At 38.7% G+C, this 14,834-nt stretch overlaps 1 protein-coding gene across 3 annotated transcripts; it reads left to right on the plus strand.

The window, feature by feature from the left end:
- Positions 1 to 3,341: 3,341 nt before the first annotated feature.
- LOC116049239 (protein tyrosine phosphatase type IVA 3) lies at positions 3,342 to 14,178 on the plus strand. 3 transcript variants are annotated; one of them, XM_031298714.2, is made up of 7 exons: positions 3,342 to 3,863; positions 7,486 to 8,001; positions 10,047 to 10,184; positions 10,403 to 10,495; positions 10,664 to 10,794; positions 11,354 to 11,428; positions 11,784 to 14,178. In XM_031298714.2, exons 3-7 carry the CDS (start codon positions 10,089 to 10,091, stop codon positions 11,899 to 11,901), a joined length of 513 nt encoding a protein of 170 aa, XP_031154574.1. In that variant the 5' UTR covers positions 3,342 to 3,863; positions 7,486 to 8,001; positions 10,047 to 10,088; the 3' UTR covers positions 11,902 to 14,178. The 3 variants fall into 3 exon arrangements, with proteins under 3 accessions (XP_031154574.1, XP_031154573.1, XP_031154570.1); XM_031298713.2 differs by having other exon boundaries at positions 3,661 to 4,053; positions 10,014 to 10,184; XM_031298710.2 differs by having other exon boundaries at positions 3,665 to 4,053.
- Positions 14,179 to 14,834: the final 656 nt, after the last annotated feature.

The following is a 14,834-nucleotide window of genomic DNA, read 5'->3' on the forward strand; positions in this document are numbered from 1 at the left end:
TGATCCCACACAGCATACTGCTATTTCTCCACCATCCACTCCTGGCCAATCAGGGGCTCGGTTTTCCAGCAGCGATGCACCTGCTGCGATGTCACAAACCCTAAACATTAGGGTTAAAGTGAAATTAGACATTGTGGGATTGTGTGCTATTTAGATACCATTAAAATACTTGTTGTGTGTGAAACAGGAAATGTCAGCTTACAGTATACTGTACGATACTGTAAGAAAACTGTTGGGGAAAAACCATGCTTCCTTTTCATATCCAGTTTCTTTTTAGTTGCTCTGGGGATTACAAAGTATTTCACACTGCTGCATGACTAGTGTGCCTGAGGGACAGAATTACAAACTAGTCAAGGGGAGAGAATGTACTATGTAATTATATATATCAACATGATAAATGAGTGTAAATGGTAAGCTTGCCTGTGTTCCCATTTCAGTCATTCATTAGGAGAGAATGACACAGAAACAAACTTAAATAGACGTCAGTAGTCAGGAGGTGGTTTTATAAAAAATTATCCTAATTTCTGAGCAGTATAAAGATGGGCAATAACAGATTTATTGTAAAAGCAAGTTTTCACTTAAATAATATATAATATATATATATATATATACAGTATATGTACGGTATATGTATAATATAGAATACTTTTCCTACCACTGTAGTTACCCATAACATTATTAAATAAGATGACTGACCAACAGGTCAGTTATATACGGTGGTTATATCACTGTAGGTCAGACGTTTGTTTTGTTTTTTACTGGAAGCTGTGTTTGTATTCACCACACACAAATGCAACAGAGTGAGACAAGAAGCTACTGAGCCAGATTAGAGTGCTTCTATAAAGGCAATAGGAGGTTTAAATAGCACCAAACATGACGTAATAGCTTTCCAAGAAGAATCTAGTTAAACAACAGTTAAACAGAACTTTACTCAACATATGTGGAAGAATTAACAAATAAACGCACAATGTGCAAATCAATGGGGTGTGTACTGTATGTTCGTGGTGTTAGATCTATTTATGTATGCACTCTCCAGCAAACTTCTTGAACTTTGGCAGCAGCACTGGTTCTGCTATCAGCAATTTCACAATATGTCATTTTTTAAATTAAAAGATTCACTTTCACAAATACCTACACATGGACACATTTTGACATGATAAGAAGAATACGTATGGCGGGCCTTTAAGTGCCATTGTCCTATCATTTAGCCTTGCTATCATGGATGTCATGATTAAAGAGTTGTGACTCTGAAAGTTTTGATATGAGAAAACAAGGTAATAAATTATCTCTATTCATAGTTGCTGCTTCAGTCCGACTCTGACAGGCGAGTCTGAGCATGATGATTCATAATTACCACGATAGTCACCATCAGCAATGTTTGGTTAATAAAAATAAGGCCTGAACACTTCCTTGACATTTCCTTGTAGCTGTGGTAAGGGGATTCTAAAGTCTTTGCAGGTCAGCCCAATGCTTTTCATGGCGCCACAGCCGGCCCCCAAAGTGTACTTTAGACTCCGTCGAAAGCATAAGACTGCCAGCAGAGAGTTGACCTACAGGGTGAAGGCTCACATTTCCAGAGGCCATTTCAGATACCCTGTTTAGGCCAGTGCACTGCTGTTTGTCGTGTCAAAACAGATGGTCACACTAGAGCTGACTGTTCCTCAGGAGGATCAGATAGAGGAAGCCTTGAGAGAAAGAGTATGTGCATTTACACCAAGTAGGTGGTAAGAGGGTGTCCCAGGTGTACATTAGTGTATAGTTTATTCAGAAGTTCAAAAGTAACTGAATACAATCATTTAAATGCAAAACGTTTGGACCGATTTGGAGTACAGATACTTTTTAGGGGTTGAAACAGTCCTGATGCCGACTATGTCAGATTCACATTATTTACATAAAATGTTGTAAACGTAACATGGCATAATTTGCCAAATGTGTGATCAGACTTTATGAAAATATTTGACAACATAATCATGTCAATTTTCATATTATCTATAAATGTGGTGAATATTCAAGCTTTCCACTACATCACTGGAATTCTCATAGACTTCCATTGTATTTGTAACTCAACCTGTGAAAACAATAGAAAAACAGTTAAGCTTTTTCCATACTTACTATGACGTACTGATCACCTGTTTAGTACTGAGAGTAATGATTTCTTTATAGTAGTCAGTCAGCCTCAATGTCCGTGATTGTCTCTATACATATATAACTCAGGTAATGTTTATAGTCTGAACTGTCTAAATTGACTCTGTGGTCTCAGATATATGTCCCACGTCAACCTTTTGTTGCATGCAATGTTCCTCTCTCTCCCACCATGTTCCTGTCTCTCTTGCCTGTGTTTACACACACACACACACACACACACACACACACACACACACACACACACACACACACACTGATGACACCTGTGCTTTAAAAGATGTAAAGACACATACTGTACAGTGTGAACAAGCCCTGATCACCTCTATTCTATGTTTACATGTTTTAGCAGTCAAAGTCCTAATTAAAGGGCATCAAGGCAAAGTAGTTGCCTCTTATTTTCCATCTCTCTGAAGGTCTTTATCTGTCTAACTGTCACTTTGTGTTTGGAACCCGCTAATAACCAAATGTGGTTACTGATTAGCCGGAACAAAAAAAATATAACAGTGAGGTAACACTAAGCCATGATACCGTAGCTGAAATTCTTGTCACCATAATGCACGCAACAAACACAGCTCCAGTTTTGAGAGCACAAATACACACAGAATATAATAAGCAGCAGGCGTGATCCTGAACATTCAAAGTTGAATGTGATAAACTGGAAAGTGTTCAAGTAGTGCTTCAGCTAATTTTAGCTAGTAAGAGGTGTTTTTCTAAAGCTCCGTACGTGGGTAAACAGTCATGGCAACCTCTACTCAAAGTGATTGATAGTGAGGTGAGGCCCCAGCCTGTTCTTCTTGAAGAAGTATGTGCGTATGACTGCCTTGTGACTCTCTGTACTCACATATCCTCACCATAACTTTCTAAACAAATCAGATAAAATGTATCCTTAAAACTCAAAAAACACAAAGCTGCATGGATTTCTTGAAAGCCTGCCTCAATGATTGTTGGTTTAGAAAATGTTCACCCTTTTTATTATATTTTTGGACAAACACAGTGAGTGATGCGGTGTGGCAACAACACACATCAGTTTGGCTGTAGGAACACACAAACTTGAGACTATTGTGAGTTAAGGAGAAAGTTAATTCCATGAACTGGGACTCAAAGGTTTGACTTGTCCAATCGAGCTGGTAGCTCAAAGGACCGTCTATTTTTAGTTGGTACAGGGAGGAAAAGTGGGGAGAGAGGGAGGAGAGGAAAACAAGACAAGGTCTAGACAGTCGTGTCATGGCAAAAACTACTCGTTGGACCTACAATTTCACAATATTTTTTGTTATATTTGAGAGAAAGATGAACTGAAAACACCAATCTGTATTTATATTGTTACTGTGCACTGTACTATATGTGAGACCACAGACTTCCTTGACTGAACCTTGTAATCATCAGCCTATAGGAAGGGTGAGGAGAGGAGAGGAAGGGGGGACAGCACCTCTTCTTTACCCTGGAAGAGTGGAGGGAAAAAGGAGTCAAGTGGATGAAGGGGAGGAAGAAGAGGAGGGGGAGTAAGAGGAGGAGGAGGAGGGAGTAAGGCTCTTCTCCTCTCCCTCTAAGAGCATTAACTGTAGAGTGTTCTGGTAGTGACAGGGCTGTCAGGGTCAGATGGCTGCTCAGCCTGATTAGACCAGCTCACAGCAGATCCTCAGCCCAGCACTCTGCACTGCTACAGCTACAAACTGGCACGTACAGTACAGACATCACAGCGGATACTGAGAGGCCAAGAGGTACAAGGAGAGGTGGATAGTTCAGTGTTATTGTGGAGCAGCAGGTTGTTGCATGAATATGCCATTTTCTGCTGGTTGACTACCAGACAGCTCAGCTTCTAGAGGCAGAAAAAGCAGGTGGCCTTTGCTTTGGCAAAGAGGCAGAAGAAGTGCTGTTATTTCTGTTGTTGGAAATTACATTGAATAGCAGGTAAGGACAATGTGTAGTGTTGGATTTGTTTTGTTGCTATTATCATAATTAATAGTATTTGGGAAAGGTTTCTGGAGGTGTCACACAGCCACAGCAAGTTTTGTAACTTTTAGGAACAACAACTTCATGTGACAAATAACAAATGTAGATACAATGGTGGAGAATTTACATAGACATTCATTTCCACAGTTAGAGATACTAATTCAGTTATAATCACACTTCTTTGCTGGAACAGGCTGTCAGTGGCAAGACATGGGTGTACTAGAATTGCAGACTGTTACTTCCACAATGATTTGAAGAATCAGCTTCTGGTATAGATACAGCTATAAATACAGCTGCATGTATTCAGTGTCTACAGGGGTTTACTATAACAGCCAGTCAGTTATTTGTGTGTCAGCACTCACACTGTTTTAGGGTTGTTGCTTTTGCAGGACTTACTGTTTGTGAATTTTCATATTCAGCAGCCAAGCTGATCACTGAGGTAAGAGGGAAGGCTGTACTGTTTTAAACACAACTCAAATTTAGAAATTTAGCACATCTTCTTTTTTTTTTCCTCCTCGGTAAATGTTAACTGAAGGCAGCAGAGAAGAATGTGCTGTAACAGGATTGATCCTATTTCAGGCTACTACTAACCTGCCTTGTTGGGGACATTACTACTAGTCTTGCTTTGCCAGACCTTCCACCACAGCCCTGCGGAGGAGGGTCTGGCTAGTCCACACAGCATTCCAGGATGGGAGAAAAATGTTCTCTGGTTTATTGGCATTTCTTTAAACCAATCACAATCGTCTTGGGCGGTGCTAGGCACTGGGAAAAGCCGCGGTGCTGCTGCAAAATAGCCTCAGGAAGGAACTTGTTTTGGTGGAACCATAGACAGTATGGGGTGGAACGTGTACATTCAAAAGTTGTTTTAGTCGTGCAACAGAAAACTCAGATTGGACTGATGGATTTACCCTGTAGAGATCTGAGAAAAGGTTAACCATAGTCCTCATAAATCAACCGGAGTTTAAAATGCCAACACAAAGGAAGCCCAAGGCAACGGATATCCGGCCTAAATGAGTGAAATCCGGCGGAATTTCTGTCGGCAACAGAGCAATCCCGGAAGTGGAACGTCAAGGATATAGACTCATTACTACTAACCTACAAGCTTACTGTGTTTCATTCTGCCTCACATTTGCACACACTTTAGAAAGGTTTGGCTACCTAACGCAGTTCTAAAATAACATTGAGATCCATTTTTAACTTCTTTGGGTCCTGACCCAGCCCGTGACAGGGAAGCCAGGCAGCCAGATGATCAACTGGGGATGCACCTGTTTTTACAAACTGCGCTCTAAGGTAACAGGGAAGATTTGCGTTGCAGTTTTAATTGGAATTACTGCTACCGTCTAGCCATTTCCCTCATGCTTCTTTATGCTTTCTTATGATGTTTTTATTCAAGTCACTCAGTTGTGTCTCCCGGTTTCAGTGAATTTACTGCTTTGTCACGTCTGTGACAGTGCCTTCTGTCATGTTGCTTTGTGTGATACACATTTGTTTTTATCCTGTGTGTCTCATGGAGATAAATTGTTCTTGTGCTAGTGTTACATGAGGCTGTAAAAACACAAATGGCATCTCATAAAACCTCAGAATAAATGTTCATTCTAGACTTTGAATTGACTGGATGGGATTGACCACTATCCTGATTAGTGGTAACTGTGGTAACAAAGGATAAATTCCTAATCATAGATAGTCAACAACCTGAAATAGAAGGCACTCTTCTGGGAGAGTTAGTGAGTAAGTCGGCATGTGATTATGAAGAGTATGTGTGTGTGTGTGTGTGTGTGTGCGCATGTGAATTGTTAGCTGAGATGAGAAGGTGACGACAGATTACCCAGAGTACCTCTGGACTTTCCCTTGTTGTTTGTCTGAATGTTTGGTTTGGTAACGTCTTTGACCACTTTCCTTTATGTTTCCTTCACTCACTCTGCCCGTCGTCCATAACGTGATCAGCATTTGTTTTTCTATTCCTGCTTTGGGTAAAACACTTATCATGTTTAGTCCCATACTTTTATGTATGCCTAACTATGTAAGACTTATCAGACAGGTTTCTGTCATCTTTTTTTTTTTTTAAATCTTTTTTTATTGTTGCTAAGCAGAATATTAAACTTTCTGAAGAAACGGCATTTTAATTTCCAAGCAGTGTCCCAGTATCCTTTCACTAATTTATGTAATATTTAGCTGGACAGAATGCGGCAGACGAGAACTTTCTACAAATATACTGAACCAATAATAAAGCACATTACATAGCTGGAGTTCAGCCCAATGGATCAAGCTGTTAAACACACATTTAAGACACACTGTTATCTTTTTAACTTTTTAAGCTAAAACTAAATATCATTTAAACATCTCATAGACGTGCAGATATGTATCTGATCAACAGCAACTGTTTGCATGCAGAAAATATGCCAAAGCTGTTGTTGCACTTTTCAAGAAGTACTGATCTGAGCTCATTCTCACCCTAGTAGGATGACTACTTGAAGTAGCAAGTGAGCTAACCTTCCTTTTTATTTGTTTTACAGTTTGTACTACAATGTGTGGTCTTTTGTCCCAAAGGCTGAGGAACTACAGCTACTACTCTTCTACACTTACAGTACAATCCTCCTAGGATAGGACACTGGGTTTCTCTTTTTTTCCACACCAAATTTAATTTGGTTGACATTGTGCAGGCTAATCTAATAACATTTTCCATATTTTGTGAGCCACATCATGTATTAGATTTTCTAGCTCATGCTGCATCTGTCATCTGTTTCTGTACTTACTTGTCTATTCCATGCAAATATAGGACCACTTTTGTACGTTGTTCAGTAACTGCATACAGTGATAGTTGACTCATTGTGTGTGTAAGTTTGTGTATATGTATGCACACAACTGACTTCTTAAACAAGGGAGAATCAAGACTTACTTGCAAATATCAGCAGTCTTGAATATACTGTATGCATAAGCTAGCTGTTCTTGCTATTTGGCAATCTTTGGCGGGTTATTTTAAAATTACAAGCACCAACCAATTTCTCAGGTTCACTAGTGACTATGTTTGTATGCCAAAGTGTTTGTCAATTTGATTTAATATTTGAAACTAATGCTATAATTTTGTTAAGTGGGTTCAATGGCAAAACATTAAAATCTGTATATATACACATGTTCATGTGTGTGTTTGCATGTTTATCTATATACTGTACATCAGCCAGTCATCTGCCCTCCTGTTGGCCTTCACATTACTGATTTAGGCTGTCATTAGTAGATTTTGCCAAACAGTATGGGCGGATTTCGCAGATACTATGTTTGGAACATCGGAACAAATGCTGGATTATTGACATTTTATTTGTACCAATTTTCATTACTGTTTTTCTGAAAGTTGATCGTTTAAGTTACATTTTGTTTGTATCTTTTGTACTTTAGAACTGCTGGTTGATGGAGTTTGTGCGGCGGAGTGGTGACTACTGCCACGCCCAACACATTTAGAGTCTATCTGGAATGAAGCTGCAACCATGCAGTCCTGCGGCCCTGATACCTGAAAGACCATTGGCCCTTGCCCTCTAAAACCAGCCGGCTCATGGGGTAAGACGTGGAACCTCGTCACTGGAAGCTAACTGGAGAGAGAAGGACAGAGAGAGCTAAAGAACTAAGAGACAAAGAGAGAAGGACTAAAGCAGATCAGAGAGATAAAAACAAAGAGACAGACACAGAGAGAACTGACACACTGTAGCTTCCTGGACTATAGGATACAGTCAACTGATGGAGTGAAACTGTTCTCAAGACAACAGGACCTCAGAATTGGGAACAAATAAACAGTCTGTTTAGGAGACTGTTCATTAACAGTCTCCAACAGGAAGTTCAGCAAAAGACAGGAAGTCCAGAGTTACCTGGAGACCTGATATAAGACACAGCAGCTACCTGCTACAGCTGGAGCTAAAGGTAAATAGTGATGCACCAACACCTGTTGCACATTACTGATTTGTTCTGGCATGATTATATTATTCTGTGATAGATTTTTAAGTTTGGTCAGTGTAAGTTTAATCAGCTTTTGGCTAATTTCCATGGTTGTAAGTTTTATTTACAAGAATTCTTTTGGCAGATATATCTCTCCTGTGTTCTTGGGAAGTGTAAACCTGTTGCTGCAAAATTCCTGTACTGCATGCTATACAGATTTATGAATGCGCAGTACACAAGCTATGACAAGTTCCTTCAGTCACGCATTTATGCCTAGTCATCACTGGCTTAGTTTATCCATTTCTTTACTAGCATGATCACCCAAATAGTACTTTACTTTTACTAAAATAGTGTCTGTATGGAATGTAAGGCATCCCTGAATTTGCTGCATGTCTTCCCCCTCTCTCTTCCCCGTTTCCTGTCTACAATTGTCCCATTGGCGATTTTACACCCTTTTTATGGGGGCTCAAACCCCTCTAAATTTTATCTCAGCCCCCCTTACAATTATAATAATTAAAACAATGTTTTTTTTCAATTAATTTTAGTGCTTCAAGTAAGAGTTTGCGAACTTGTCTGTTAGTGACAGAGGACAGACAATTACAGATTCAAAGGGCTTTAAACAGGTTTAATCCTGTGTTGCTGTCGTCGATGCTACACACCTGTAACCCAGTCAAGGAAAGGGTCAACAGAAACGTAGTTGTGCCAGAACCCTGCCTTTGGCTGAGTCTCTATCTAATCTGTCAGAGGGAAAGCAGGAGTGCGGTTGTGAAGTGTAACGTTGGTAGTCCCCAGAGAAGAAGTTGGTAATTTCATAGTGCAGATTAGAACCCAAATTGAAACGTAAGCAACTAAAATTGCTGAATGTTAGAACATTTTGTCAAATTGGTCGTTATTACTGTGACCTGAGTGCCTGAGTGTCAGGTTTAGTTCCATCATAGTGTTAATAGTGTCAAAAAACGTTAGCTGATGTTGTTGTTCAGTAGCTAGCTCAGAGATTATCGGCTAATGAAATTACTGATTTAGCAGGGGGGGTTATCACTTTTGCAAGGCACTGTATCCGTGTCACATTCTCATTAGAGGCTGAGCCCCCCTAAAGGTCTGTTCCTAGAATCGCCCCTGAACTGTCCTATCAATTAAAGGCCAAAATGCAACAAAAAAAATCTTTAAAAAACAAAGAAGTGCCCTTATCACTAAAGTTTAACAGTCGCATTCATAAAATCCAACATCAGTGAAAGTGTCAAGCAAGTGCAGTCTGCTTGAGATGAGGTCAAGCAAACCAAACCGGTGGAGTTGTAGGGCTTTGAACTGCAGTATTACATTCCTCTTTGAATAATGGTGTCCCTTTACTACAGTAGATGTGCTTATATTATATTGCATTACAGAAAAGGACTGTAAATATGTGACCTTGACCTTTTGATAATCTTCAGATGTCTTAAGTTTGTAACAGGATTGGTTGCGTTTCAAAAAAAAAGTTGCAGTAATGCACCCTGGAGGGGTGAAGCTTGTGGTGTGTGGGCATGGTATGCTGAATTGACCGTTTTTTTCTTCACAGCAGACATTTTGGCATGTCATAGTAGGAAAAGCACATGTGGTACTAATTACAACAGCGATGGCTCTGTTCTATTCAAGTGTCCCAGTAAGCCAGTGTGACAGATGATGAACAATAATAGGACCCTGAAACTGAATCCACCATCATTTATTTTATCATTTACACCTATGCTTTTCATTTTTTTACATGTCAAAATGTCTTCAGTTAAAAAGGCATATTGGTGTCAAAGATACAGTAGTGATACTTAATGGGAAATGAATGAGACAAATCTAGAAAACCGCATGTGTTGTAGTCACTAAAACACATGTGGAGATGAGATGACTCAAAGATGGGATTTTCCATAACTTCATGTGGTGCCATTTTTTGTGTTTTATATGCAAATGTCTTCGGGGCATAAAAATGTCCCTGAAATTTGGCTCAAATATTTGACGCCATGTTCAATTTTTAGTTATATACAGCACAATTCTCCCTGACATAAAAGGTCCGAGGTCCTCCTGGGCTATCAAAGGTCACGCTGGTCACCATGAACCGTCCAGCTCCAGTGGAACTGTGCCACAAAAACATGAGATTCCTGATCACACACAACCCCACAGACAGTACACTCAGCTCCTTCATAGAGGTAAGAAATGTGTGTGCGATAACAGACCCCCTTCAGTCCACTGAAAAGCTTTACTGTAAATAAACGTTAATAAAACACATAAATACACATTTATCATGTATAAACTGCATGTGTTGTTTCCCTTGCTGATGACATGACATTTTAACTGAATTGAATTGATCAACTTGTGTTTTGGCTAAGTTGTGAAAATGGTCTCCTACCACTTTCGTCCCATCCAGGACCTAAAGCGCTTTGGTGCCACCACAGTAGTTAGAGTCTGTGATATTACCTATGATAAAACACCGTTGGAGAAAGACGGCATTACTGTAGTGGTAAGCGCACACACACACACACACACACACACACACACACACACACACACACACACACACACACACACACACACACACACACACACACACACACACACACACACACACACACACATACAGTGCCAGTAGTACTGTCACTGTTTGCTTCTAACTGCTTTTTTTCTTCAGGATTGGCCGTTTGATGATGGAGCCCCGCCCCCCAGTAAACTGGTTGATGATTGGTTGAGTCTACTGAAGAAGAAGTTTCAGGAGGATCCAGGATGCTGCGTGGCTGTTCACTGTGTGGCTGGGCTGGGGAGGTGAGAGACACACCAAACAAACAAACAAAAACTTTACACAGATTGTGTCTTAACTGAATCCAAGAGAGGGAGACTCACCACCTATGCACAGCAGGGATTAACATGGAGAATGTTTCATGTTTCTGCTATAAAACTAGGTCAGACCGGTTGGATTACAGTCACACCATAGTTATTGTCGCACGCATATGATTATGCTGTACACAGCAATATAATCGGATGATACGATCAGATGCCTTTTGTAGTTTTAGTGGCATTGGTCACTCTCTTATATGTGTTGAACACTATGTGCACACACAGCAAACACTAATACACACACACACACACACACACACACACACACACACACACACACACACACACACACACACACACACACACACACACAAAAGACATTTTGTACCCGGGTCATTCCTGTTATGCAGCAATGTTTTAATTTATGCCCTGTCCTCATATTTCCTTTAAGATGCGTCACAGAAATGGCTGGAATAATTATTTTTACTCAAACATCAGACTCATAACACATGGACATGACTCTGTGTGTGTTTATGCATGCATACAGGGCCCCTGTGCTGGTTGCTCTGGCTCTGATAGAGAGTGGGATGAAGTATGAAGATGCTATTCAACTTATCAGACAGTGAGTACACTTATAAACTACATCCTCATCATGCAGAAATAACAAATATAGTGTAAGAACACTGGTTTTGATATACACAAAAAAGCTTTGTGTAATATGTAAAATATTTAACATGGTTTAAGAATACATCTTACCACACACAATTTATTCACTACTAGTTATACACTCCGTGTAGAAATTTAAATTTTCTTTCTTTGGTGCCATCTGGTGGTGATATTAAAGAAACAATTAGGCAGACAGCAACGCATGCGGTAGAGCCATTTGAAGAATTAGGGTAATCAGGAAGGGTTATACCTTCCATCATACATTATTTGTCTTTTTTTTTTAACATATTTTGTCTTTGTGTGTATTTCAGGAAGCGTCGTGGAGCCATCAACAGTAAACAGCTAACCTACCTGGAGAAATATCGATCCAAGCAGAGACTCCGCTTCAAAGACTCTAATTCACACAAGAACAAGTGCTGCACAATGTGAACACACACACACACACACACACACACACACACACACACACACACACACACACACACACACACACACACACAAAACACAAAAGACATTTTGTACCCGGGTCATTCCTGTTATGCAGCAATATTTTAATATATGCCCTGTCCTCATATTTCCTTTAAGATGTGTCACATTTTTATAAAAAAAATGGCTTAAATTATAGCTAAAGGTCTTCGTTATTACATTAACACAGAATAATGCACATTAAAAATACATGTTGTACTTAACTGCCCTTTTTTATGGTACATGTGCTTGATTTTACCATGTCCCCAGTGTAACGTTATCCTCTTCTACAAGACCTATACGCCATAAAATAATAAAATACTAGCCATGTTAAACTCTCTCTGATAGGCTATATATTAGGAAGAACTATAGTTATTTTTTTTTCTCACATTTTCATAATTCACTCTGTGTGCCTGAAGTAATTTTCCACCATGTTAGTTTGTAGTTTCTCGACTTTAAAATAAAGAAACTTCAATTCCATTGACACCATGTTCAGGAAGTGACATCCTTTTTGTGAGGGAACTCAAAGGAGCAAAGTAGGGTGAGCATAAACTTACACTGAGGCCGAAATGTTGCTGCATACCATGATCCCTCAAAAAATGCCTCAGGAATCCAACCATATCAGCCTTGTGTCACTATCACAAACACTAAAATATACAGGCTTCATTTGGCCTATGTGTACCCTGGGAATTGACAGCAGTTTTATTAGAATCCATCTTTGTGATATCTTGTCTTTTAAAGAAAAATGGTTTGCTTCACAATATAGATTACAGTGAAGAAAGATGGCAAATATGGGCAGGGAAGAGAAAATCACATAAAAAGTTTTGTAGCTAATTGTTCAGGGGATATAGATAGTATAGATATAGATGGAAAAGACACAAAGTTGGGTCAGGGATAATGTGTTGAGGTTCATGAATCACATTGAAATTTTATATTATGATATACCTGTTCTATTGGCCCTCAAAACGTCAAATCATACCAGATATTTTGTAAAGATACCATTGAATTTTCATTATTTTGTACAGGTGTTCAATATGTTTAAACTTCCCCATAATCATGCTATAAAATGGCATGCAGTATTTCTGAGTGTTAACAGCTCAGTGTTTTTACTGTAAATTAGGTCAATACTTTAAGTTGACCCTATCTTTTACATTATTCCTGTTGATGTCTGTTCTCTGTGTAACTGGAGATAAAAGGGCTCATTTTCAAGCAGCATTTTCTGCCATTCAGTATCAAAATCAGCTTCTGAAATGCTAGATGAAGCATTTTGGTAAACGTAAAGCCTTCATTTGGTTTTGTCACAGTTGCCGTTTTAATCTAATTTCATTGTGCTCAAATGATGTGTTTACATATTAGTGTGTGCATTATATTGTGCTCTGTTTACTGACACCCACAAAAGTAAACATCTTTGTCAGCAGCAGCTGATTTCAAGCCAGTTTAAAAGTACATATGTATTATTTAAAACAAAAGGAAATGTTAATCATTCTACAGTTATAATGCATTACACACATTCTAAAATGACGGAGGGATGTAAACTAGTTGTAAATAATATTAAATGAAGTATCTCTATTTATCACTTTTATTCTAGAGGTAAGGGTAAACCACTCCTCCCAGTCCTTGACTACAAACATTTGCAAAGAAAATGAAACCATTGCAGGTATTACACATATTTTTTATGTTTCTTTGTCAGAAAGGAATTTTCACATTATCAGCAGTTCATGACATAATATCTCAGTTTTAATCCATGGATGATATATGGATAAATTTAGATCTCTAATCCTAGAATAAATATTAATGCGCATCATTTAAACTAGGTTACAGTATCTTATACAGATTTTCTTGTGGGTTGGAGTTTGCTTATTAATTTGTATTGTTTCTTAATGATGCATGTAACCAACTGCTTCATGGTAGAGCATGCACCTTTTATGTATTACAGTAGTACATTGCTTGTAGTCCCCTCATCATCTTATGTCCTGAACAACAATTTGTGAGAAAGAAATGAGAGCAGAGGGTGTAAAATTGTGTGTGTGTGTGTGTGTGTGTGTGTGTGTGTGTGTGTGTGTGTGTGTGTGTGCGTGTGAGTGTGAGTGTGTGCGTGTGTGTGTTTTGCAGTCTTTAGTCATTGTTAATAATTGGGACTGACCTGAGCTGACACTTTTTTATGTAAAACTAAATGCTGTAAATGTCTCTATCTCTGTACATTTTTGCACTGTTAATAAAGGCTTTGTCATTGTCCCTATATTTTAATAGTTGTTAATTAATTCCTCTGTCTATTTTACTGTGCCTATAAGGATCCCTGTTTTGCATCCTTATGAAGTTCCGTTCCAACGGACATTATAAAATAAAATAAAAACTGAGAATAAATATGCCATTAAATGAAAATGTGCCAGAGGAAAACAGCAATGAATGATTAGTGGGTTTATTATGGCTTTATTAGCTGTATAATATAAAACACTATTGTCAATACTAATGGACTTTAAGTTTAAGTTAAGTCAGGCCTTAAATGATCTTTCAGCCTACTCAGGTCACCTAGAGACTTCAATAGGGCGACTCTCTCCGCACCCTCCAGGTTTTGAAGACACTAAAGGTAAATGTTGATAGGAGCTATTCTTTCTGTAATCTGCAATATTAAAACTGTGTCATGTCTATTCTTTATCTCTATTTTTATGACAATAATTCGGCAACACTCCCAAATCATTTATTGACCTTATGATTACTTTGATTTTAGCCTGTAAAATTATAATGTATTCTTAAAATCCCATGGTTACCACAAAATTCTTGTAATGATTTTCTAGTTGAATAAATGTTAGTATCAGACATTTTTAGCCATAATTTAGCCATTGTCCTGTAAGGAGCCATTTAAAAAAACAACTTTTTTTACAGTCCTATTACCCTGA

Source organism: Sander lucioperca, chromosome 10 (assembly GCF_008315115.2).
Source record: "Sander lucioperca isolate FBNREF2018 chromosome 10, SLUC_FBN_1.2, whole genome shotgun sequence".
In the NCBI taxonomy this organism is placed as follows: Eukaryota; Metazoa; Chordata; class Actinopteri; order Perciformes; family Percidae; genus Sander; species Sander lucioperca.

What these genes read in the sequence shown, in the direction of transcription:
- LOC116049239 (XM_031298714.2), top strand. Translation starts at nt 10,089, where the DNA reads ATGAACCGTCCAGCTCCAGTGGAACTGTGCCACAAAAACATGAGATTC. An exon ending in AAGACGGCATTACTGTAGTG is followed by an intron (nt 10,496 to 10,663) that starts GTAAGCGCACAC and finishes TTTTTTCTTCAG; the next exon opens with GATTGGCCGTTTGATGATGG. An exon ending in GCTATTCAACTTATCAGACA is followed by an intron (nt 11,429 to 11,783) that starts GTGAGTACACTT and finishes TGTGTATTTCAG; the next exon opens with GAAGCGTCGTGGAGCCATCA.